At 42.4% G+C, this 25,661-nt stretch overlaps 1 protein-coding gene across 2 annotated transcripts in view; it reads left to right on the top strand.

The window, feature by feature from the left end:
* The window catches only part of LOC132820938 (diamine acetyltransferase 1-like), a 39,166-nt gene extending 20,556 nt beyond the window's left edge, over window positions 1-18,610 (top strand). For both annotated transcript variants that reach the window (XM_060833327.1, XM_060833325.1), the window contains exons 2-6: window positions 7,751-7,802; window positions 7,882-7,965; window positions 10,774-10,875; window positions 14,773-14,813; window positions 18,028-18,610. In XM_060833327.1, coding sequence (XP_060689310.1) covers window positions 7,772-7,802; window positions 7,882-7,965; window positions 10,774-10,875; window positions 14,773-14,813; window positions 18,028-18,198 — 429 coding nt within the window. In that variant the 5' untranslated portion in view covers window positions 7,751-7,771 and the 3' untranslated portion in view covers window positions 18,199-18,610. The remainder of the gene's footprint in view (window positions 1-7,750; window positions 7,803-7,881; window positions 7,966-10,773; window positions 10,876-14,772; window positions 14,814-18,027) is intronic.
* Window positions 18,611-25,661: the final 7,051 nt, after the last annotated feature.

Raw genomic sequence — 25,661 nt, forward strand, 5'->3', positions numbered from 1 at the left:
TAACTTGGTTCCTAACTCCCTAAATTCTTTGTGTAGGACCTCACCCATTTTTTACCTATATCATTGGTGCCTACGTGCACCACAACAATTGGCTGTTCACCCTCCCCCTTGAGAATGTTCTGCAGTCAATCGGAGACATCTCTGACACGTGCACCTGGGAGGAAACATACCATTTGGGAGTATCAGTCAAGACACAGAAATGCCTATTTACTCCCTTTACAATTGAATCCCCTATGACTATAGCCCTTCCACTCTTTTTTCCTGCCCTTCTGTGCACTTGCATTGCCTTCCTGCTCTTTCCCTGCCTTTTGGTCACCCATTCCCTTTCTCCCTTGGCGATCCTAATGTGTGGTGTGACCAATTCACTAAACATTGCTATCTACGACCCTCCCTCAGTATCATATATGCTCCAAAGTGAGTCCATTCCGCAGCTCCAGTGCTGTCATGAGGTCTAACAAGAGCTGGGTACACTTGCTACACGTGAAGGAGCCAGGGACATCAGCTGTGTCCCACACTGAGCAGGAGGAGCATAACACGGGTCTGAGATCTTCTGCCATTTTTAAACTTAAGCTTTACCTAAGTTGAGACTAAAGTTACGGTAAAGGTAGGAAAAGTTTTTTTTATCAACTTACCTTAACTTAACAAAACCTTTACCTTATGCACACACCATAGAGTCCTTTTTTTTTGGTTAGAGGAAGAGGGCGGGTGGGAGACACTACATGGATAGTGTCTTAGGTTCAGCTGCTGCCCGAATATATCAGCTTTTTAAAAAATTGTTTACCTTCCCGGCAGTTCCCTGGTCCTTGTTCTCTCCACCTTTGCTGCAATTAAAATGGAGGCCGCAGACTCCCGAAGGAAGCTTTTTAAACAGTTTGCTTACCATCCCAGCAACCCCGGTCTGCCCTCGCTGTAATTAAACAGGGACAGACATTGCTGGTGGTGGAATCCCGATGTGCACGTATCCCAGAATTGCACAGTATGCATTGCAACAGAATAGGTGATGCTGTAATGTTGTATGCAGGAACCTCGATTATTTGAACGAGATGGGCGGGCACTATTTCAATCAGATAATTGATTATTCGGTTAATTGATTCAATGCCTCTTCTCTGGGGCTCGGAGTTTTCTGAAATTTCTTTTTCCTCGCTCTGCCTGCCTTGCTCCCTCTCTCTGTCTCAGGGTTTGTTTCTGAGCGGACACCCAATTGTGTGTAAGAGACCTGCAGCATTGCTGAAGCCTCCCACCATCTCCAACCTTCGCCCCCACCCACCACCCCCAGTTCAATGGGATTGACACAGCAAGGACTTGTTAAGTCCGCTCCCCCCCGTTCAGGAGTCGAGGCAGCAGCATATCATGCGTGAGCCCCCGTTTCCCCTCCCACCCACCCATCTGCCACATCCCCAACCCCGTCCAACACTGTCCCCTGGCCATTCCACCACTCTCCTCACCCCCACCCCACCTCAGTCAGCCCTCATGAGCTCCCCCACCCTGTCTCCAGGGCAGCCGGACTGGACACCAACAGTCAGACTGCTGTTGCCTTTGGGGATGAGTGTCAAAATAGCGAGCGCAACCACACACACGCACACAGCCACACACGCAACTTTTTGACAAGTCCCACTTGTGTCCTGTACAGGACAATGTTGGAGAGATTATGTGGAGAAGGGGGTTAGGGTAGACCCCTGTGGAGAACTCCAGGGAAAGTGTGGGGAGAGGGTGGGAGGTCAGTCCTTTGGAGATGATGCCTGGGCTCTCATTGATGTCCAGGACTGTTCTTGGCCGCATTTTAATGAGCCGAGATAGTTTTTAATCATTGTACACAAAAGGCTCCGTCAATGTTGAAACAGCTCTTTGATGTAATGTTTCTATTGGGACCTTGAGATCATCTTCGGATAATCGAGATCCCTCTTTAACTGGTGTTTGATCCACACAAGGGCGGCACGGTGGCACAGTGGTTAGCACTGCTGCCTCACAGCGCCAGGGACCTGGGTTCAATTCCCGCCTCAGGCGACTGACTGTGTGGAGTTTGCACATTCTCCCCGTGTCTGCGTGGGTTTCCTCCGGGTGCTCTGGTTTCCTCCCACAGTCCAAAGATGTGCGGGTCAGGTGAATTGGCCATGCTAAATTGCCCGTAGTGTTAGGTAAGGGGTATATGTAGGGGTATGGGTGGGTTGCGCTTTGGCGGGTCGGTGTGGACTTGTTGGGCCGAAGGGCCTGTTTCCACACTGTAAGTAATCTAATCAAGCTTCCAGACTACTTATCACCATATTCCTCTCCTTATTCCTCATCTGACTTTCTCTTAAGTCCAGCAATGCCATGCAGATTTAACTGTCTCATTCTTTGTGAAGTGTTTTAGGAGATATCGTAAATGTGGAAGACACTGTTTAACTGTAAGTTACTTGGCCTGCGTAATTTGATCCTCTTTGTTTCCTGCGTCATCCCAAGTCCTGGGGTGGTACTCCAAACTTGCAAGCCCTGTTTGTGGAGCCACTGGACAAATGACAGATCCTACAATTTAGAAGAATATTGTTACTAGGATGTTACATTGAAAGGGAGTGTCTGGAGGCAAAGAAAGTGAGTTGTCATTTCAGGGCAGCAACTTTTTTTAAATGAGGAAGAGGTTTAAATCTGAGACTGTCATATTGAAGGTAAATAGTGTGAGGCCTTAAATGTTCTGTTCAGTGTCCATGACCAAAGCCTCTTGGAAACAGTGTACAAATGACGATCTTGTGTGTGAGAAAGAGTTTGAACTTCTCTATTTGCGGTGGCTCCCTGGTATCATTCTTTTCTGTCAGGTGGCCCTGGGTCTAACTCCCTCCCCAGCGTGTGGTAAACTTGCAGAAGGGCCGTCTTTCAAAGGAGACATTAAACTGAAGTCTTGTCTGTCTCTCAGATGTTAGTAAAGGATCCCAATTCAAAGTGCAGGGAGGTTCTTCCTGATATCCTGGCCCACATAATATTGTTTTGATCAACACCTAAGAACAGAGGGATCATTAACACTGTTCGCCGAGCTGGAAGTTTTTGTTGCAAACGTTTCGTCCCCTGGGTAGGTGACATCATCAGTGCTCTGGAGCCTCCTACGAAGCGCTTCTTTGATGTTTCTTCCGGTATTTATAGTGGTCTGTCCTTGCCGCTTCCAGGTGTCAGTTTCAGCTGTCCGCTGTAGTGGTTGGTATATTGAGTCCAGGTCGATGTGTCTGTTGATGGAGTTTTTGGATGAATGCCATGCCTCTAGGAATTCCCTGGCTGTTCTCTGTCTGGCTTGCCCTATGATAGTAGTGTTTTCCTAGTCGAATTCATGTTGCTTGTTGTCGGAGTGTGTGGCTACTAGGGATAGCTGGTCGTGTCGTTTCGTGGCTAGTTGATGTTCATGTATGTGGATTGTTAGCTGTCTTCCTGTTTGTCCTATATAGTGTTTTGTGCAGTCCTTGCATGGTATTTTGTAAACTACATTAGTTTTGCTCATGTTGGGTATCGGGTCCTTTGTTCTAGTAAGTTGTTGTCTGAGCGTGGCTGTTGGTTTGTGTGCCGTTATGAGTCCTAAGGGTCGCAGTAGTCTGGCTGTCAGTTCTGAAACGCTCCTGATGTATGGTAGTGTGGCTAGTCCTTTTGGATGTGGCATGTCCTCGTTCCGTGGTCTATCTCTTAGGCATCTGTTGATAAAGTTGCGCGGGTATCCGTTTTTGGCGAATACCTTGTATAGGTGTTCCTCTTCCTCTTTTCGCAGTTCTGGTGTACTGCAGTGTGTTGTGGCTCTTTTGAATAGTGTCCTGATGCAGCTTCGTTTGTGTGTGTTGGGGTGGTTACTTTCATAGTTTAGGACTGACTGCGACTACTGCGACCCTTAGGACTCATAACGGCACACAAACCAACAGCCACGCTCAGACAACAACTTACTAGAACAAAGGACCCGATACCCAACATGAGCAAAACTAATGTAGTTTACAAAATACCATGCAAGGACTGCACAAAACACTATATAGGACAAACAGGAAGACAGCTAACAATCCACATACATGAACATCAACTAGCCACGAAACGACACGACCAGCTATCCCTAGTAGCCACACACTCAGACAACAAGCAACATGAATTGGACTGGGAAAACACTACTATCATAGGGCAAGCCAGACAGAGAACAGCCAGGGAATTCCTAGAGGCATGGCATTCATCCACAAACTCCATCAACAAACACATTGACCTGGACCCAATATACCAACCACTACAGCGGACAGCTGAAACTGACACCCGGAAGCGGCAAGGACAGACCACTATAAATACCGGAATAAACATCAAAGAAGCGCTTCGCAGGAGGCTCCAGAGCACTGATGTCGCCTAGCCAGGGGACGAAAAGTTTGCAACAAAAACTTCCAGCTCGGCGAACAGAACCACAACAACGAGCACCCGAGCTACAAATCTTCGCACAAACCCTGGATCATTAACACGTTGCTGTTTGTTGAATTTTGCTGTGCACCAAGTGTCTATTGTTTCTTCCACTCCAAGGATATCTGCTGTTGAAGTACATCATCAACTGTACAATGTTTTCTGATTGTGAAAGATTTAATACAAATTCAAGTTTTTTTCCTGAGCCTTGAGAATAGGTAAATGGTGAAAACTGCTTAGAGCAACTTGGTGAGCAGGATTTCTTTAAATAGTAGATAGGAGAATGAAAGGACTTCAGATGCTGGAGAGTCAGAGTTGATAAAGCATGGCACTGGAAAATGCACAGCCGGTCAGGCAGCATCTGAGGATCAAGTGTTCTGAAGAAGAGTTATGCCCGAAACGTTGACTCCCTTGATACTGTCTGACCTGTTGTGCTTTTTTTTCAGTGACATGTTTTATCAAGTTTCAGCAGTAGTTATCCTTGAGCACAGTTTGAAACAACATTATCATTGCAAAACAGAGATGTAGGCTATAGATAGTAACTAGTAGACAAGGTCAGGATTGATGTCAGAAAGCACACTATAGTTCCCTTTTTTTTTGGAACCATGTTACAAGCAGGACAGTAATAAATCTTTGATTTTATTAATGGGGTCTTAGTTACCAGTGCGAGGAAGAAATTAAAGAATTTTTTCATAAACTTAATAGGCTTCTGGTGAAACTGAACTTGCTACCTGTTTGCAAAATGTCAAAGTATTTTGGTATTTGTTAGATAAACGACAATTATTACCAAGGTTGGGTGTACTTTGTGTACATCTGACTTGCTGCACACAGTGGGGGCTAGTATTCTGATGTCTGGGCCTTAAGCCTTGAATTCTGTTCCAGAACATCTTTAGCTCTCAGTTCCTTTCTATATGATGCTTCTTCCGATCTAACCTTTTTAAGCTTTGATACTCTTTTAATGATCTTATGTGGCCTGTTAACGGGAGTTGACAATCCTGTTACGATATTTTATTACAGTTGAACGTGTACAAATGCAAGTTTTTATTTTTGACCATCATTTTATGGGATGTGTTGCTGTCTAATATTTGTTTCCATCCCCAATCATAAGACCATAGGACCACAATCCCCCTGACCTGAATGGCTTGCTGGTCTTTTCAGAACCATTAGAAGTCAATCACATTGTAGTGAAGTCCAGAATCATATTAGGCCTGACCCGATGAGGATGGACAGTATTCTTTAATGAAAGGGAAATGACGTCTAAGGGTGCATGTAAGTTGTAAACCATTTTACTTAACTTAACTCCAAATGTGGTCTTCAAGAACAACTAGCATAGGTTTATTCCAAAGGAGTCATGATTATCAACATGCATAGGGTTTTTTTTGAAGAATGTGGTTAAATAGAAGAAGTCAATGCAGTTGATCCGAATACAGTTTCAGAAGGTAGATGGTGGTGAAGAAGGCATTTGCCTTCATTGGTCAGAGCACTAAGTATCGGAGTTGGGACAATATGTTGTGGTTATACAGGACATTGGTGAGGCCACTTTTGGAGTACTGTGTATTATTATGGTCACCCTGCTACACTGTAGAATATTATTAAATTGGAAAGGGTGCAGAAAAGATTTAGAAGGATGTTACCAGGACCGGAGGGTTTGAGTTATCAGGAGAAATTGGGATTTTTTTCCCTGGATCGTCGAAGGTTGAGGGCATCCTAATAGAAGTTTATAAAATCATGAGGGCCATAGATAAGGTAAATAGCAAAGGTGTTTTGCCTAGGGCAGGAGAATTCAAAATTAGAGGGCATAGGTTTAAGTTGAGAGGGGAAAAATTTAAGAGACCTGAGGAGCAACATTTTCACGTGGAGGGTAGTACATATGTGGAATGAACTGCCAGAGGAAATGGTAGATGTAGATACAGTTACAACATTTCTAAGACATTTGGACAGGTACATGAATAAGAAAGGTTTTGAGGGATATGGGCCAAATGCAGGCAAATGGGACTAGTTTAGTTTGGCAAGGTAGTCGGCATGGACTAGTTGGACCTAAGGGTCTGTTAATCTGCTGTATGACTCGATAAATCTAAAGAAAAGGGGCATTAGCAAACCAAATCGGTCTTTACCAAAATTGATGTTTACTGAAACTACTTTCAATGCATGGTTTTATTAATTGATTTTAAATTTTATCAGCTGCTGTGTTGGGATTTGAAACCCACTGTCAGAGCATTAGCTAGCATTAATTATGATTACCAGTCCATTGGAGTTACATCATGCCACAATCTTCTCCCATGTTGTAAGACACGGGTTTCCAATTTTGAGATGGGGCAGTAGTGGCAGTGGGGATGCCAATCTTGGGTGCTAAATGAAGATATCAGGTAGCCACAAGGATGTGAAAGTAGGGAATCCCTCGAGCATATTACAGGTTTGGTGATGACTATAGATTTGTATTCAAAGTTTGGGAGAAGATTTGTAGCTCGGGTGCTCGTTGTTGTGGTTCTGTTCGCTGGGCTGGGAATTTGTGTTGCAGATGTTTTGTTCCCTGTCTAGGTGACATCTTCAGTGCTTGGGAACCTCCTGTGAAGTGCTTCTGTGATGTTTCCTCTGGCATTTATAGTGATTTGTACCTGCCGCTTCCGGTTGTCAGTTCCAGCTGTCTGCTGCAATGGCTGGTATATTGGGTCCAGGTCGATGTGCTTATTGATTGAATCTGTGGATGAGTGCCATGCTTCTAGGAATTCCCTGGCTGTTCTCTGTTTGGCTTGTCCTATAATTGAGACAACACTACTATTATAGGACAAGCCAAACAGAGAACAGCCAGGGAATACCTAGAGGCCTGGCACTCATCCACAGATTCAATCAATAAGCACATCGACCTGGACCCAATATACCGACCACTGCAACGGACAGCTGGATCTGACAACCGGAAGCGGCAGATTCAAACCACTACAAATGCCGGAGGAAACGTCACAGAAGCGCTTCACAGGAGGCTCCCAAGCACTGAGGATGTCACCTAGACAGGGGACGAAATGTCTGCAACACAAATTCCCAGCCCAGCGAACAGAACCACAACATAGATTTGTATTGTTAGTTATCTTGAAACCAAATTTTGAAAAACAAAATATCTGCAAGCTAAGTGGAATAGAAGGAGAAATAAGAGGTTAACGTACTTCTCTTGGTACTATTTAAATGTGATAATTGTTAAAATCTGAGAACAGTGAGTTATGGAGCTGTTGTCAGTTTTTCCCCATCTCAATGTGTTAAGCTAGCTACCACAAGTCATTCCTCAAGCATGTAAGTTGGAATTGAACCCAGTGCTGTACTTTTATAAGAGAATAATTGAGGAGTTTTAGATCAAATATTCATGTTTGTGGTTCTTTTCTAGGAACTTGCTCGGTATGAAGAAATGGAAAATGATGTGATGTTGACTGAGAAAGGTAAATCAAATGTACTTGCAACGTTTTCCTCATAGAATCATTCAAGGTGTGGTGAACATGCTGGTAATTTGTTTTGTAGATCTGCTTGAAGACGGTTTTGGGGAGCATCCATTTTATTACTGCTTTCTTGCAGAAGTGCCAGCAGAAGATGCAACTCCTGAAGGTAGGCTTTGTTTTGTTTAGCTATTGACATGACTTGGCAGTTTTCGTTTTTGTTAATCTGTTTTAAATTTGGTGTTTAGTTGCATATCTGTTTGCAGATGTCCACAAAGGAAGTATGATTTTATATAACCCTACTGTGGCATAAATATTAACAAAAGGGCTATCAGAAAATTTGTTTTAGATCAATATTGACGTGGCTGTATACTCATGTTGGCTATAGGAGAGGTTGTGAAGGTTGTCATTCCAGCATTGATTGCAACAGGGTTCACCAGTCCTGCATATCAAACCAGCACTCATCTTGCCGAGTGAAATGTTGTTTATTTCCTTATTAACAAGAACGCTTCTTCCTTTTTCAGAGATGCAGACAAAGAATGAATATTTTTAATGTATTAAACCATATTGTTTGGTTAAGTAGTTGAGAGGCTACTAATATGAAAATATTTTTTCAACTGGTGTGTGTCTTGGTAATTATACTAATTCTTCTCATAAATATGTTGAGGCTTTTCATAGTGTCTTCCAAGTCAACATTTGAATCCAGTTTCTGCACACATTTTGAATGCAATGTTTGAACAGGATGTGCAAGTCACACGCTGAACTAACAAAACTAGATTTAATAGTATGAATGCAGAGAAACAACATCTCAATCTATTTTAAGACTAATCTGAAAGCAACTTTATGCAGCAGCAGCAGAAGATTCACATCCAAGTCTGAGTTTGCTGTGTAAGCGCATTAGTGTTCTTGTGAAGTGGTCCAAATGTTGAGCTAGATTAATTGAGTTTACTTAATTATGAAATTTACCTTTTTTATTGTTTAAATATCCACTTCTTATTTTTAATCATGTTGAACAACCTCCTTTTTTAAAACTTGACCCCCAATCTTCAGGTTACAGTCTATAGCTTTGCCATGTACATGGATCTAGGTATGTACATAGGTAGGCAGGCTGGTATCTGAAAGATCTATTAAACATTAAGTGGTCTTGATAAGGAGGTAAGGCACAGAGGGATGTGCTACTTGCAATTTTCTTTCAAAGAAGACAAAGCATGGTCGATCAGAACTGTTGCATGCACTCTCATTTCAGAGATCTCTTTAAATTGTTCGCAGGTCTCAATAAAACATTCCACCTCCTTGTGAAAACAAGGCAAAGTGATTAACTTTACAGTTTTACCAGAAATTGAAGATGGTAATTGGCAAAACAAGGATGGATTTGGGGTGGAAACATGGTACCCTTCTGATCTGCTGTGTAGAATCAAACGTTTGTTAACTTGCCATTTCAAGTATGTACTTAATGAGTAGTTTAGCTAACTTCTGATTTTAGTAGCACAGTATTTATTGAATCTTGTTGGCATGTACGTGTCTGATCTATTTTTACAGGTTTCAACCTGTCATTCCAGGAGATAGTCACCATAAAATGTTCACTTAGCTGTAAAATCCTTATTTTTGACCATTTAAATTCAGCAGTTTCTAAGCGTAGATTAAAATATATAAAATAGTATAATGGCTACATCACTAGTTATTAATAGCAAGGCATGAACTAATAATAGAGGGCAGAAGTGCAACCCATGCCATAGCATTTTGAGAAACTGAATATGATTCATGCATGTAAAATAAAACTTGGATATTGAATATCCAAACTCAGTTTTAAAAAAATGAATCTTTTGGTTAGTAATTTAGAAAAAAAAACAAAATAATTCACTAATTCTTTTTTGAACCAAAGAGGACTGTCATCCTTGGCTGCTCTCACCATTGTGACACCAGTTCAGAACAAAGTGGTCTATTTTAGTTACCTTTTTTAGGGCATCTCGGATCATTCAAATCTTGGGTCATCCAGGCATGGATAATGACTCTTGGCGTTGACAGCAACATTATATTCTACAAGTAATGTTTTAAAAGTTCTGAGGTTGAGATCTCATAAGTGGGGTAGTTCTGACCGATGTATATCCCTCCAGCAGGAATAGACAATCTGATCATTGGCCTCACTGGTTGTGTGACTTTGCTGTGAGCACACTTGCTTGTAATACCTACATCACATTGTCTCTACTCAATGGCCATGCTTGCAATGCCCTGAGGTTGGGAAAGGTGCTTAAAATGACCATGAAATCACTTCTTGTCACTGCTGTCTTTTTTTCCGAAGTGATTCAGTGCTACAACACCCATCCCACTCACCCCAAACTGCATTCTGGTATTAGCACACCCACCACCCCAGCTTTTTTACACTTTTGACAGCCGTACATTGAACCTTCTAAGTCCACACTCCAGATTTGCCTCCTAAATTTCTCAAAGGCAGCACTTGCAGTTATTTGTGAATCAGAAGCTAGTGCTCTCAGTCTGACTCAAGACTTGAGGCATGTGATCTAGCCTGACACTTCAGTGCAGTATTGAGGGAGGTGTTGGTTGGTAATAGATTCCGTCTCTTGGGTGAAATATTAAATTGAGCCCTGTCTTGTCCGTTTCGAGTGAATGTGAAAGAGCCTGTTGCACGAAACGATGAAGAAAACCCCTGACGAAATTTTATCAGGGCAGCAACATTATTGAAGTGGGTTATGAGTTGCTTATCGAGTTCACTGTGGCTATTGATCTATTCAAAAAGGCTGCAATATTTCCTATGTTGCAATGGTGACTAACTTCAATTCATTGTTTCACAGCCAATGTGGCACATCCTGAGCTCATGAAAGGCAATTTCACAATGCAAATTTATTAGTTCCCTTAAAAACTGCATATACTTAACTGAGTGCAAATGTGGACTCCACATAACGTTTTGGGGATGCATCTTTCATTCCTTAAAACTGTTGTATCTGATATCCTTTTTTAGGATACAGTATTGTGGGATATGCTATGTACTACTACTCATATGATGCTTGGACTGGAAAATCACTATATCTTGAAGATTTCTATGTAATGGAAGAATTTCGAGGTAAAGTAAAACTTTCTGTTTTGGAAAGAAGACTTGCTAAGTGATGCAAATGCCTAAGGGGGCACCCAGGTTTAATTGTCTGTATCATTAAAACTAATTTTAGCTAATGCAAGAATATCTTGCATTTATTATTGCATATTTCTCATGTGAACACATCGGAAAGACTGCAGGAAATTCATGAGAATGGTTCTGGGGATGAGGAACTTCATTTACAAAGATAGGAGTCAGGACTGTTCTCCCTCGATAGGAGAAGGCTGAGAAGAGATTTGATAGAAGTTATCAAAATAATGAGGGGTCTGAATAGAGTAGATAGGGAGAAACTATTTCCATTTGTGAAAGGATCGAGAATGAGAGGGCACAGATTTAATGCAACTGGCAAAAGAAATACATGAGAATTGAGAAAAAAATCCATTCCAGAAGTAGCTAAGGCCTGGAATACGCTGCCTGAGAAGGTAGTGGAGGCAGATTCAATTGAGGCATTCAAAAGGAAATTGGGCACTAATGTGAAAAGAGAATGAGCAGAGCTACAAGAAAAATGATACTGAACTGCTCATTCAAAGACCTGGTGCAGGCATTTGCCAATGCCCTCCTCTGAGAGCAATTCTATGATTCTTTTGATGGTAAAAATACAGATTAGATACCTCTAACATTTCTGTGTAGTAGATTTTAAGACCTCAATAGGGAACGCATGGTGCTCTGCTCTGCTTAACAATGAGTCAGAGGCCATGAGTACATATCCTGGACTAATGCTTCATTATGATGCTGACCAAGTGTTAATTTGCTGGAGATCTAGGACTCTAGAGATGTTGGTTCAATTGTTGAATGAAGGTCCTCTCTCTGCCTGCTGGCGTGGAAGTGAAAACAATTCCATGACACTTTGAAAACCCTGGCTCATATCACCAAAATGTATGAACTGGTTTTTGGTCAACTTTTCCTTTGAGCAAGGCTGCACAGTAACAAAGGCCACAGTTTTTAAAAAATGTGTTCATGGGATGTGGGTGTCACTGGCTAAGTAAGCATTTATTGCCCATCCCGATTTGCCCTTGAAGGTGTTAAGGAGGGAATTCTAGGAATTTGATCCAATGATACTTGAGGGAACAATGAGAGTTCCAGGTCAGGATGGTGAGTAGTGTGAAGGGGAACTTGTAGGTGCAGGTGTTCCCATGTATCTGCTGATCACACATTTGACAATGTCTTCTATCATTTTACTGATGGTCAAGTGTATACTAATGGGGTGGTAATTGACAAGTAGATTAAGTCTTGTTTTTCTTTGTTGGCACAACATATCTGGGCTATTTCTAAATTGTTCAGTAGATGCCAGTGTTGTAGTTTTACTGGAACAGGTTAGCTAGGAGTATGGCAACTTCTAGTGCACAAGTTGTCAGTAGTATTGCCAACATGTTATCAAGGACCAAAGCATTTGCGACATCCAGCACCTTCAGCCACTTCGTGGTATCCTGTGAGGTGAATTGAATTGATTGAAGCCTGGCATCTGTGATGCTGGGAGAAAATGAGGACTGCAGATGCTGGAGTTGAAAAGTGTGGTGCTGGAAAAGCACAGCAGGTCAGACAGCATCCAAGGAGTAGGAGAGTTGATGCTTTGGGCATAAGCCTTTCATTAGGAATTACATCTGTGATGCTGGGGACCTCAGGAGTGACCAAGGTCACTCATCCACTCAGAACTTCTTACTACAAGTTAATCCAAACACTTCAACTTCATCTTTTTTGTGCTTGATTCCCCCAGCATTGGAGATGGGGATATTTGTAGAGCTTCCCCATCCAGTCCATTATTTAACCGCAGCGCTGAGATTTGATCTAAGTGGTGGTGAGTCACTTAGCTTTTCCTATCAAGTGCATGCAAGCAGTCATAGGGTCATTGGAAACAGACCGTTTGGTCTAACTCATTCATGCTGACCTGATGTCTTAAATTAATCTAGTCCCATTTGTCCACTTGGCTCATATCCCTCTAAACCCTACCTAATCATATCTGTTTGTAGTTTCAAACCCAACTTAATGGTGACCAAAAAATACATAATTGACTGATTGTAAATGCCTTCAGGTTGTCCTAGGATATGTTTCAGTGCAATATAAATGTTTGCATTGATAACTGAACTCAGTGTCACAACACAGCCAGGTGAAGTGTGCAGCTTGAACCTATATATGTGTATTTATAAGCTATGAATTACAAATATGCACATTACTCATGTTTTTTTGGAGATGCACCAAGGCCTCTTATAAAAACACAGATGGGGGGCATCTTGTGGCATGGTGGCACTTTTGGAACAAGAGATCTGGGTTCAAGTTCCAGCTGCCCCAGAGCATCTCTAAACAGGTTGGTTTAAAAAAAAATCTATAAGCACATGTAAGTCCCCAGGTGTGGACCACTCAGTGGACATGTGAACATCCAAATGATACTCAATTAACAGTGAACACTTTCAAAGTTTGTGAGAAGATTTGTAGCTCGGGTGCTCGTTGTTGTGGTTCTGTTCGCCGAGCTGGGAGTTTTTGTTGCAAACGTTTCGTCCCCTTTCTAGGTGACATCTTCAGTGCTTGGGAGCCTCCTGTGAAGCGCTTCTGTGCTGATTCCTCCGGCACTCATCCACAAATTCTATCAACAGACACATCGACCTAGACCCTATATACCGGCCACTGCAGCGGACAGCAACTGACAACCGGAAGCGGCAGATTCAAACCAGTATAAATGCTGGAGGAATCAGCACAGAAGCACTTCACAGGAGGCTCCCAAGCACTGAAGATGTCACCTAGAAAGGGGATGAAACATTTGCAACAAAAACTCCCAGCTCGGCGAACAGAACCACAACACTGAACACTTTGTTGAACCAAATTATGGGGTGGGCACGGTGGCTAAATATAAGGTAGGGGAATGGGTGTGGGTGGGTTACTGTTTGAAGGGTCTGTGTGGATTTGTTGGGCTGAAGGGCCTGTTTTCATAATGGGAATCAAATCTAAGCGTACCTCCAGTCAAGCACTAGTCTATTATTTTCTGGCATATTTCCCAAGGAACTGTGGAGAATAAACAGAACTGATAAGGTCCTAGGGAATGTTGCTGAACAAAGAGACCTTGGAGTGCAGGTTCATAGCTCCTTGAAAGTGGAGTCGCAGGTAGATAGGATAGTGAAGAAGGCGTTTGGTATGCTTTCCTTTATTGGTCAGAGTATTGAGTACAGGAGTTGGGAGGTCATGTTGCAGCTGTACAGGACGTTGGTTAGGCCACTGTTGGAATATTGCGTGCAATTCTGGTTTCCTTCCTATTGGAAAGATGTTGTGAAACTTGAAAGGGTTCAGAAAAGATTTACAAGGATGTTGCCAGGGTTGGAGGATCTGAGCTACAGGGAGAGGCTGAATAGGGAATGTTTTCCCTGGAGCATCGGAGGCTGAGGGGTGACCTTTATAGAGGTTTACAAAATTATGAGGGGCATGGATAGGATAAATAGGCAAAGTCTTTTCCCTGGGGTTGGGGAGTCCAGAACTAGAGGGCATAGGTTTAGGGTGAGAGGGGAAAGATATAAAAGAGACCTAAGGGGCAACGTTTTCATGCAGAGGGTGGTATGTGTATGGAATGAGCTGCCAGAGGATGTGGTGGAGGCTGATACAATTGCAACATTTAAGAGGCATTTGGATGGGTATATGAATAGGAAGGGTTTGGTGGGATATGGGCCGGGTGCTGGCAGGTGGGACTAGATTGTGTTGGGATATCTGGTCGGCACGTATGGGTTGGACTGAAGGGTCTGTTTCAATGCTGTACATCTCTATGACTGATAAGATTTATAGAGACCAAAGTCCCAATGTGACCAACTCCTTCAGCATTCCCTGTCTAGTAAATTTTCTTTAGACAAATTACCTGGGCTATAGTAATGTTTTGGATTCCCTTTGCAGGATATGGAATTGGTTCAGAAATTCTGAAGAAGATCAGTCAGGTAAACAAAAAGTGATTCCTATTTACTATCTTTCAGCTTCTCTTTATAGCTACTTTTCTCAAAGAATGAGAAGGCACAAACATTTTTGTTAAGGGTGAGAGTTTTCCAAATTTTATTCTTGATGTGAGAGCATTTTTCTTTTTGTTGATATAAGGGATATGGGTGTTGCTGGCTTGGCATGCACTTATTTCCCATCGTAATCCTCCAATTGCTGTGGATCTGGTATCACGTATCAGTCAGAACAGGTAAGGTTTCCTGAGTGACAGTGGTATGTGGTTGGCATTCGACCAGCACTTTTAAAACTCAGTTTTTAGTAGATTAAAATTTCACCACATACCATGGTGGGATTCAAACCATAAAGATTAGCCTGGGGTTCTCAACTGCTGGTCACCACTTCCCATTCTGTTAGTCTTTTGGGTTTTAGCCGTCGCAATCTGAGCAAGGAAAACTAAAATAGCTTCACGAGAGTTAAGAAAAGGTAACTGAGGAAAATCATCCCAGTTCTGGTACACAAAGCCCTAGAAGGAAGTCTTTGGCCTTGATGAGTGGGAATGAAATTAATGTAATGAAGTGTGCCACAAACCAAAAGCATAGAATGTTGGAAATGGATGGAAGATACCTCCTCCTGCAAGTTCTCCTTCAAGTTCATCACCATCCTGACTTAGGATCGCTGGGTCAAAATCCCAAGACCCCCCTCGCTCGTGACAATGTGGCCACAGCCACCCACCCTGCCTCTCATTGACTGCAGCAGTTTGAGAATGAAAGAAACTCCCCCCCACTTTCTGCAGGGTAATTAGGAATGGGCAATAAATGCTAGCCATCACAAGAACTCTTAAGAAAAATGAGACTATTTTCTTCTTCTTCTTTCGTCCTCTCTGTCCCCATTATTCAAACTATTTAAATATAATGTCATGCTTCGAACAAGACAGTGTCCCTTTAATATGCAAGTTCATTTTTTCTTCCCCATTATAATTTTCCAAATTTGGTGGCTGGGTTTCAGGCAACTGGGAGCTGATCCCTTCATTGAGCTTTTCCTGGATTTTACTGTGCTGTTCATACTCGCCTCCAGGAAGATGCATTATTCATTAATAGTCCCTGTTAATCCATTACCCTCTGTGTACTATAAGTCCTTTCTACTAAGGGTCTGTTTAGAAATGAGGCCCTGGACTGTGCATATGTTATGGACAGAGGTCTTGTGACTTTTCCTGCTGTATTTCATGTTCTTTTAATGCCATATGTTGAGATTTATTCAAAAAGTACTTTGAGGCATGGAGTACATAAGTGAGTTGTTTTGCTCAATCTTTATACAATAACGACTAAGCCTTTGTTAGGGTATTGTGTTCAAATACCTGGGATGTTAAGCATTTGGGGAAAGGCGCAGAGAAGATTTTGTAGATGAGTCTTACAACATAGCAACAGGCCCTTTGGTCTACCATGTCTATGCCGACCAACAACGACAAACTAATGTCATGCTTCAAACATTGTCTTAGGACAAGACAGTGCTCCTTTAATATCCCATTTACCTACACTTGGTCCTTAGCTACTATGCCCTGGCATTTTCAGTGCTCAGCCAGATGCTGCTTCATCTTGTGAGAGTATCTGCCTCCACCATGTGCAGACAACATGTTCCATATTTCTGCATACAGTATTCCATCAGCCTCACTGATTTAGATTCCCTACAGTGTGGAAACAGGCCCTTCAACCCAACAAGTCCATACCGACCCTCCGAAGAGTAATCCACCCAGACTCATTTCCCTCTGACTAATGCACCAAGCACTATGGGCAATTTAGCATGGCCAATTCACCAGACCTGCACATCTTTGAACTGTGGGAGGAAACCGGAGCACCCGGCAGAAACCCACACAGACATGGCGAGAATGTGCAAACTCCACACAGACTGTCACTCGAGGCTGGAATCGAACCTGGCACCCTGGTGCTAACCACTGAGCCACCATGCCACCCAATATTTTACAATGCTACAAGGTATGAGACACTTCCGTTATATGGAGAATCTGGAATTGTTCTTGCTACACAAATAATTGAGATTTGATGAAACTATCCAAAAGAATGAAGAGTATAGCAGGAAACTGTTTTCACTGACAGTAAAGTTGGTTAACGGAGGACACAAATGGCAAAAGAACCATAGGGGGAAATTTCAACGTTATTTTTAAATGCAGTGCTCTGGATGATGATACCTAAAAGCTACTTCAATGGTAATTTTCCAAAGGGTATTGGAAAATATCTTGCATTAGACACCTAATTCAGCCTCAGTTGGAGTTTGGTATACAGTTCTGGGCAGCAATCTTTTTTAGATAAGGTATGAAAAATTCCAGTAAGTGCAGGAAGAGATTTATGAGAAGTTCCAGGGATTTCAGTTCTCAAAATGAATTGGAGAAACTGAGATACTTCTCCTTGCAGAAGATAAGGCTGAAAGGAGATTCAAAATCATGAGGAGTAAATGAGGAGAAAATGTCCATTCTGATCAAATCAAGAACAAGAGGGTACAGATTTTAAATCAATGTTAGAAGGAAACAAAATCTGAAAAATCCTTGTCTCTCACACAGTGCTTGGGAATACACTACCTGAGTATGGGGGGTGAAAATGTGTTGCTGGAAAAGCGCAGCAGGTCAGTCAGCATCCAAGGAGCAGGAGAATCGACGTTTCGGGCATGAGCCCTTCTTCAGGAAGGACTCACGCCCGAAACCACGATTCTCCTGTTCCTTGGATGCTGCCTGACCTGCTGCGCTTTTCCAGCAACACATTTTCAGCTCTGATCTCCAGCATCTGCAGACCTCACTTTCTCCTGAGAGTGTGTGTGTGTGTGTGTGGGGGGGGGGGGGGCAAGTTCAATCAAGGGTTTCAGAGAGGAATTGAATTATTATTTGAAGAGTACAGTTAAGGGTGAAAGGTAGGAAAATTGCATGAGGTGAGGTGCTCATTAAGAGTACCAATTATACATGATGGGACAAACCTCCTCTTGTTCTGTAGTAATTCTGTGAACTTGAAGGAAAGAAAATTACGAAGCTATGGGGATAGAGTAAGGCGGTGAGGCTAATTAGATGGCTCTACCAAAGTGCCAGCACAGATATAATGGACTAAATGGTTGCTTTCTATTGTGTGTGGATTTTTTGAAAGGAGCCATTGAATAAATTGCCATTGGATTTGTACTTGTGGGAACAAACTTGTGTTGAGAGTGAACTCTGCTGTGTCTCAGGTTGCTATGCAGCACGACTGTAGCAGCATGCATTTCGTTGTGGCAGACTGGAACCAACGTTCAATCAACTTTTACAAGAAACTTGGTGCTACTGATCTGTCTAAAACACAGAGATGGCATCTGTTTGAGATTCCAAAAAATCACTTGGTTAAAATGGCAACTGAAGAGTGAGTTGGAAGAGCAAAGTCCAGTTACAATTGTATTTCTTACCAAAGAATCTTAATTAACAAAGTTATGTAATTGTTGTAAATTTAAGACCCTAATTTGATTTGTTTTTATGCTTAATATAGAATCACTTCCTACGACAGTCATTTTGCAATGTCTTTTTTATTTAGAATCCGTTTTGCAGTCACATTTATGTTGTTGAGCCTGTGTTATTTAATCAACTATTTTGTGCAAAACATATATATAAAGAATTAGTAAATTGCAGGTTTTTGTTGCTTATGCCAATTGATAGTATTTCTGTCCTGTCGGGAAATGCTGAGCTATAAGTGTTTTAATGTGTATATATAGCTTTGTTTGGATATAGTGTTGATATTGATGAAAACTGGGTGCTAAATAAATCACTTATGTTTTACCAAAATGTTGCTTCCTTCCTGTTCGACACGTTTGCAGCTGTGATCTCCAGCATCTGCAGACCTCATTTTTTACTCCTTCCTGTTCAACTCTACCACATCTCCATTCTCTTCACTTCTTCTTTTGATTTATTGTCATGAGATTTATAATCCTGAGTCCCAGGCTAATACTCTGGGTACCGTATTCAAACTCCTCTTTGATAGAAATTGAATTTAATTCCATATTTATTAATTAAGTTTGCAAAGTTAGTCTGACAGTGACCACGAAACCAATGATTTTTGTGAAAACCCATCTGGTTCACAAGTGAAGGAATCTGCTATGCTTGCCTGGTCTGATCCATAAATGACTCCAGGTCCATAGTAATATGGCAGAGCAAGCTACTCAGCAAGAGCATGCCACTATGAATGAAACCGGATGAATCACCTGGAAATGCTGATGAGAAACCCAGCCGTGTTTATGAAAAATCCTCCTTGCTAACACTTGGGGACTCACCAAAATTGGGAGAACTGACCCACGGATAAATCAAATTATCTTAAGGCAGGAAGTATGACTATGTTTCCAGACACCACCGTCACTGTCTCTTGGTATATCATGTTCGATGGCAATGTTGACCTGCCAGAGGTTGTGGCATAATGCTACTTAGTCAGGAAGGAGTAACACTGGGAATCCTAAACATTGACTCTGGGCCCAAAAACATCTCATGGCATCAAATTAAACATGAGCAAAGCCCCTGCTAATTCCACAAACTGTCCTCACTCAGTGGATAAATTATTACTTCTCCAGGTGAGCACTGCTTTAAAGAGTCACTGAGCATGGTAAGAGCATGGTAAGCACTCTTTGGGTGGGTGGGGGTGAATATCAATGACTATCACCAAGGGTGACTTGGTAGCATCACTAGTGACCTCGTTGAGTCTTAAAGGACCGTAACTGCTAAATAAGTGCAGTAGGCCGTAAGGGAACCAAATGCGATAAAAACGTATTTTATCTCATTTTTGCTAATCTACCTGTGACTGATTGTTGAAGAAAACTCTCGAGACTTGGACCTTGCGAACTGATTAGTAACATTAGCAAATAACGTTAACTTTTCCCCAACACTGATACACATGTCTATCACCTTGCTATTCACTTTATCTATGCCTCTCATGGTTTTATAAACCTCTTTAACTTCACCCCTCAACCTCCTACATTACAGTAAAAACAACTCACTATCCAGCCTATTTTTATAACTCAGACCCACCATTCCCAGCAACATCCTGGTAAAACTTTTCTGAACTCTCTCCAGTTTAGTAATATCTTTCATAACAGCAGGACGACCAAAACTGCACAAGATACTCCAGAAGAGGCCTCACTAATGGTGCTGTGCAACCTCAACATGATGTTTCAACTCCCATACTCAAAGGTCTGAGCAATGAAGGCAAGCTTGCTAAGTGCCTTCTTAAGTACTCTGTCTACTTGTGATGCAAAATTCCAAGAATTACGTACCTGAACCCCAAGGTCTGTCGGTTCTACAACACTATCCAGGGCCCTACAAGTAACTGTATAAATCCTGCCCTTGCTTGTTTTACCAAAATCCAATACCTCGCATTTATCCAAATTTAGTTCCATCTGTCACTCCTCAGTCCATTGATCCAATTGATCAAGATCTCACAACGTTAGATAACCTTCTTCACTGTCCACTATACCCTGAACTTTGGTGTCATCTGCAAGCATATCTCCCATATTCGCAACCAAATAGTTACATACATGATAAACAAAAGTGGACCAATCACTGTGGTACGTCGCTGGTTACAGGTCTCCAGTCCGAAAAACAACCCTCCACCAATACTGTCCGCCTCCTACTGTCAAGCCAACTTTCTATCCAGTTGGCAAGCTCACCCTGAATCCCATATGATCTAACCTTCCTAATTAGTCTATCATGCAGAATCTTGTCAAAGGCTTTACAAAGTCTATGGAAGCAATATCTATCAGTCTGCCTTCATCAATCTTTTTGGTTACTTCTTCAAAAAATTCAATTTCCCTATTCCCTATCCCTAATCTGTCTTTGCTTCTCCAAATGTATGTAAATCCTATCTTTCAGAAACACTGTTAACAACCGATCCACCAAGTGGACAAGTGGTAGCAAACTCATGACAATGAATACTTACAAGCGAGAACCTATCTCCTCTTGCCACTCAATGATATTAACAATACAAAATACATGCTTTGCAGACCTTAGTTGCCCTAATTAACTGTTCCTCTCCAAAGAGAAATAGCTGACCTAGTGTCCAGTCTTCCCTTGAGAAAGAGTTTTAGGCTCCTGCATGATTTTCTGTTATTTTACTGTCACTCTTTGGACTAAGAAAATTCAGCTTTCTTATTGCTGACCATCCTGCCTGCCCATTTACCCTTGGAATCTAACGAGTCCCAATTTAGAGGGAAACAACAGTATTTATATCAGATGTTTCACTCCCTCACAATTTCCAAACAAACATGACAGACTTTTGTTTTGCGACATAGTCGCTCACATTTCAGTGACCAACTATTCTGACTTGTAATGATGCTGGTGAGTGACAAAATTTGGCCCGAAAACTTGGGGAGAAATCTCCCATTCTTAATTCAATTGTGTCATGAGATCTCTTATGTCCACTTGAAAGGGAAGAGGCAATCACAGTTTAGTTTCTCAGCTGAATATGACACCTCCAACTGTACAACACTCTCACAATACCACATTGAAAAGTTGGAATGGATCACGCGTTGAAATCTTTGGAGTGCAGCTTGAATCCATAACCTTTCAATTCGGAGGAAATGTAGGGGGAGTAGATGTGTGGTGAGTGTGCTGCCACTGAGCCAAGGCTGATGTATTTGGCGCACAATTGAGTTGTTACCATGCTTGGAAGGGTTAGTGAGTGTTGCCTCACAACCAGCAAACTTACGGCAGGACAAAATCTCAATGATAAGTTCCTTCGTTGGTCATATCTCTTGCATGGACAATCACAAAATTGCCAGGCAGATCTTCTATGGGGACCTGCCTCACAGCAAATGACATCAAGTGGTTTAAACAATACAAGGACACCCTAAAAAGGAGAAAGTGAGGTCTGCAGATGCTGGAGATCAGAGCTGAAAATGTGTTGCTGGAAAAGCGCAGCAGGTCAGGCAGCATCTAAGGAGCAGGAGAATCGACGTTTCGGGCATAAGCCCTTCTTTAGGAATCTTCTTTAGATCCTTCCTCAATCAGAGGCCAGCAACATTACAGGCCGTTCTTCTATACGGCTCATTTTGTTAGTGCAAATTGGCTTTAATGTGATTTACAAATTGTAGACATTGTTTGGATAACATGAATTTTCTACTGAATAGGTAGAACAATTTTCTTTTAGCGATTTTCTACAGCGCAAATTTCCCTTTTTCTTGGCAGCACTCTTTGTGTTTCTCCAGCTGACAGCTTTTAAAATGGCCAAATAAATCTTGTTACACAATGTTCCAAGGTATAAAATGTATTGCTTCGAGGGATAATTTTGCTCCTTGCGTATCTGGTATGCTGTTATGCAGTTGGGGTTAGAGTGGTGCTGGAAGAGCACAGCAGTTCAGGCAGCATCCGAGGAGCAGGAAAATCAACGTTTCGGGCAAAAGCCCTTCATTAGGAATACAGGCAGAGTATCTGAAGGGTGGAGAGATAAATGAGAGGAGGGTGGGGGTGGGGAGAAAGTAGCATAAAGTACAATAGGTGAGTGGGGGAGGGGATGAAGGTGATAGGTCAGGGGGGAGGGGGGAGTGGATAGGTGGAAAAGAAGATAGGCAGGTAGGACAAGTCATGGGGACAGTGCTGAGCTGGAAGTTTGGAACTAGGGTGAGGTGGGGGAAGGGGAAATGAGGAAACTGTTGAAGTCCACATTGATGCCCTGGGGTTGAAATGTTCCGAGGCAGAAGATGAGGCGTTCTTCCTCCAGGCGTCTGGTGGTGAGGGAGCGGCGGTGAAGGAGGCCCAGGACCTCCATGCCCTGTTATGCAGTTGGCATTGCTTAAATCTCCTTATACCTCTACACTGACAAGGTAACTTGATGAAACATTGGGAAATATTAGGATTTAGAAACTTAACTCCCAACTGATTAAGAGCTCCAGTAGAAAGTTCTCTGCATAGGAATCTTCCCTCATGCTCTTAGGGTTATGGGGTAGAAAGTTTGAATCTTCACAGACTGTCAAGATCCTGTATAGTTTTTACAGCGTAGATTCCAAATATACAAGTTCACGGGTTTAGAGCACAAAGCACTGGTTTCTGAAGAAAATTAAGCCATACTCATAATCAAGGGACTTTTCCAAACTGTGTTTTACCCAGGGAAAGACAAATAGGCAGGATTATTCTACTGTGCATCAGTACCCAAGCAGCTACTGCCATGGTGTCAAAAGGTCAGAGGTGAGGCTGAGGTTGTGATGAAGGTTCATAATATTGTTTAAGAGCTTGCGTTCTAAAGTGGAAGAGCAATGTAAAGCTTTAAGCTAAAATTATATTTATGTGTTTTAAGGGGAAGACCTGGTTTTTTGTTTCATTTTAGATTTATTCTGAGAGTGGTGACAAGGTATATGAGATTTTACTTGTTTACATGTATTTAAGTTGCTTTTTTCAAAGCTCGAGTGAACAGTTTGATGGATTAGGACAAAAAGGGCAGAAGGGCAAATTTCCTCATTTCCCCTTCCCCCAACATTATCCCAGTCTAAAGCCTCCAACTCGGCACCGCTCTCCTGACCTGTCCACCACCTTTGCCATCTACCTGCTCAATCCTCCTCTCCACCCAATCACCTCCTCCCTCACCTTCATCCACCTATTGCATTCTCAGCTACCTTCCCCTCACCCCACACCCCCTCCTATTTATCTCTCAACCTCCCAACCCAGTAGCCTAATTCCTGAAGGGCTTATGCCCGAAATGTTGATTCTCCTGCTCCTCAGATGCTGCCTGACCTGCTGTGCTTTTCTAGCACCACACTCGCGACTCTGATCTCCAGCATTTGCAGTCCTCGCTGTCTCCCAGTCCAGTAGGTGGAGAAGACAAGGGCGAGTTAGGGCACATGAGAGGTGATGGCCTAGTGATATTGTTGTTAGACTACTAATTCAGAAAGGAACAGTGAGGTCTGCGGAGGCTGGAGATCAGACTTGAGAGAGTGGTGCTGGAAAAGCACAGCAGATCATGCAGCATTCGAGGAGCAGGAGAATCGACATTTCGGGCCGGAGCCCTTCATCCGGAACTTCACCTACTGATTCAGAGAGCCAGGTAATGTTCTGGGGAACCTGTGTTCCAATACCACCATGGCAAATGGTAGGTAGAATTTGAATTCAAATAACCTGGGAATAAGAGTTTAATGATGACCATGAAACCATTGCAGGTTGTCAAGAAAAAAAAACATCTGGTTCACTCATCCCATTAGGGAAGGAAATCTACTGTCCTTACCTGATCTGGCCTCCATGTGATCCCAGACCCCACAGAAATGTGGTTGATTCTTAACTGTGTTCTGGGCAGTTAGGAATGTTGAATTAACACTGGTCCAGCCAGTGATGCCCATCTCCCAAGAATAAGTGCATTTTTTTTAAGGAAGTTTAGAATGCAGAGTTGAATGTACAGGTAGCTCTCCTATAACATCATAGTTGAGTTCCAGCGAAATAGAAATAACCAACATGCCCATTCTGAAAGATGAGAGACTTAACAAACAATCCAGTTCTTTTTCAATATATAATTTCAATTACTTCACACTGTAAACTTTTGCTATAAATTCTATGTCTTACAGTCTTATTCTCCACAACCACCTGCTGAAGGAACAGCATTCCAAAAGCTAGTGCTTCCAATTATACCTGTTGGGCTGTAACCTGGTGTTGTGTGATTTTTAACCAGAGGAAGGAGATCTTCACACAATGGAAAAGTGCCCCTTGAGAGGCGTTAGGCCCAGTTTATTCCACAAAACTGTGCTGAATTCAAAGAGTGAGGTGCATCAACATAGGGGAATGAATGAGATCCATGGAGTCTGGAGTATTTTTTCGATATTTTAGATGGAATGTTGTGAATTTAATATTTGCTCAGCCTTGAGGGTTCTGAAGTACAGAACGTGGAGAGCTGTGCTAATGTAATGAAATAGGTGTGCCTTGTTTACTTTTGAAAATGAGACTTTACTCCAGATAGCTACAAAGGTCCTGGAATTCCTCGCAGGGTTGGATTCACATCACAAGACTGTCATTAACTGACAATTTAACTCCATTGGCCAGTATGGAAATGACAAAATAGGAAACTGACTTACAGTCAACTGGGCAAGCAGGAGCCAGAGGAAAGCAAATGTGACAGCACTTTTTAGAATTAGAATTAGCCTTATTGTCACATGAACATAGTGAAAAGTTTACAAAGTGCTATTTACGATGCCATCTTACGTACAAATGATACCTAGGGACAGATGTTTAAGTAGCAATTCTTTGGTATAAAATGAAAGAAATTAAGAAATAAAAAAGCCGCAGAAGAATAAAATAGAAAAGTAAGGAAATAATAAGTACACAATCTGTAGTCCTTTTACCCCAATCCGTGTAACTCCGGGTATGATGGAGATAGGAAGGTGGCAGGAACTGGGTGTCAAAGGCAGAAACTCTGAGTAAGGCAGAGCCTCAGTGAACTCAGCTCTGTGCCGGACCTTGCGTTCAGTCCACGTGCATTGGCCTCACCTCAAGTCTGCATGTCAGGGTCTCACCTCACGGCTGCAATCGGACCTCCTCTTGACTTGCTTTTAGCCAATGACACCAACTCCAGAATTTCCAGCAGAGTTTGGACAAAATTCTGGGAATACGGCGAGAGGCCATCGTTCCACCCACTCTGGTTTACAGTTCTGCAGAACCACAAGCAGTGCCTGCACACAAGTGATCAGGAGGACGTTGAAATGTCAGCTGCCAAGAAAGACCAGCGGAAACTGTATCCAGTGGGAAAATTCAGCAGAACAAGTTCATCTGCCTAGTTGAGTGCATCCTGTTGCTAGCTTTCCTAGTGAGAAGTGCTGGAAGGGGAAGAGGAAGGACACTGGGGGTAGAGTGAGATACAGAAAGGTTGAACACAGCCAGT

Source organism: Hemiscyllium ocellatum, chromosome 12 (assembly GCF_020745735.1).
Source record: "Hemiscyllium ocellatum isolate sHemOce1 chromosome 12, sHemOce1.pat.X.cur, whole genome shotgun sequence".
Lineage (NCBI taxonomy): Eukaryota > Metazoa > Chordata > Chondrichthyes > Orectolobiformes > Hemiscylliidae > Hemiscyllium > Hemiscyllium ocellatum.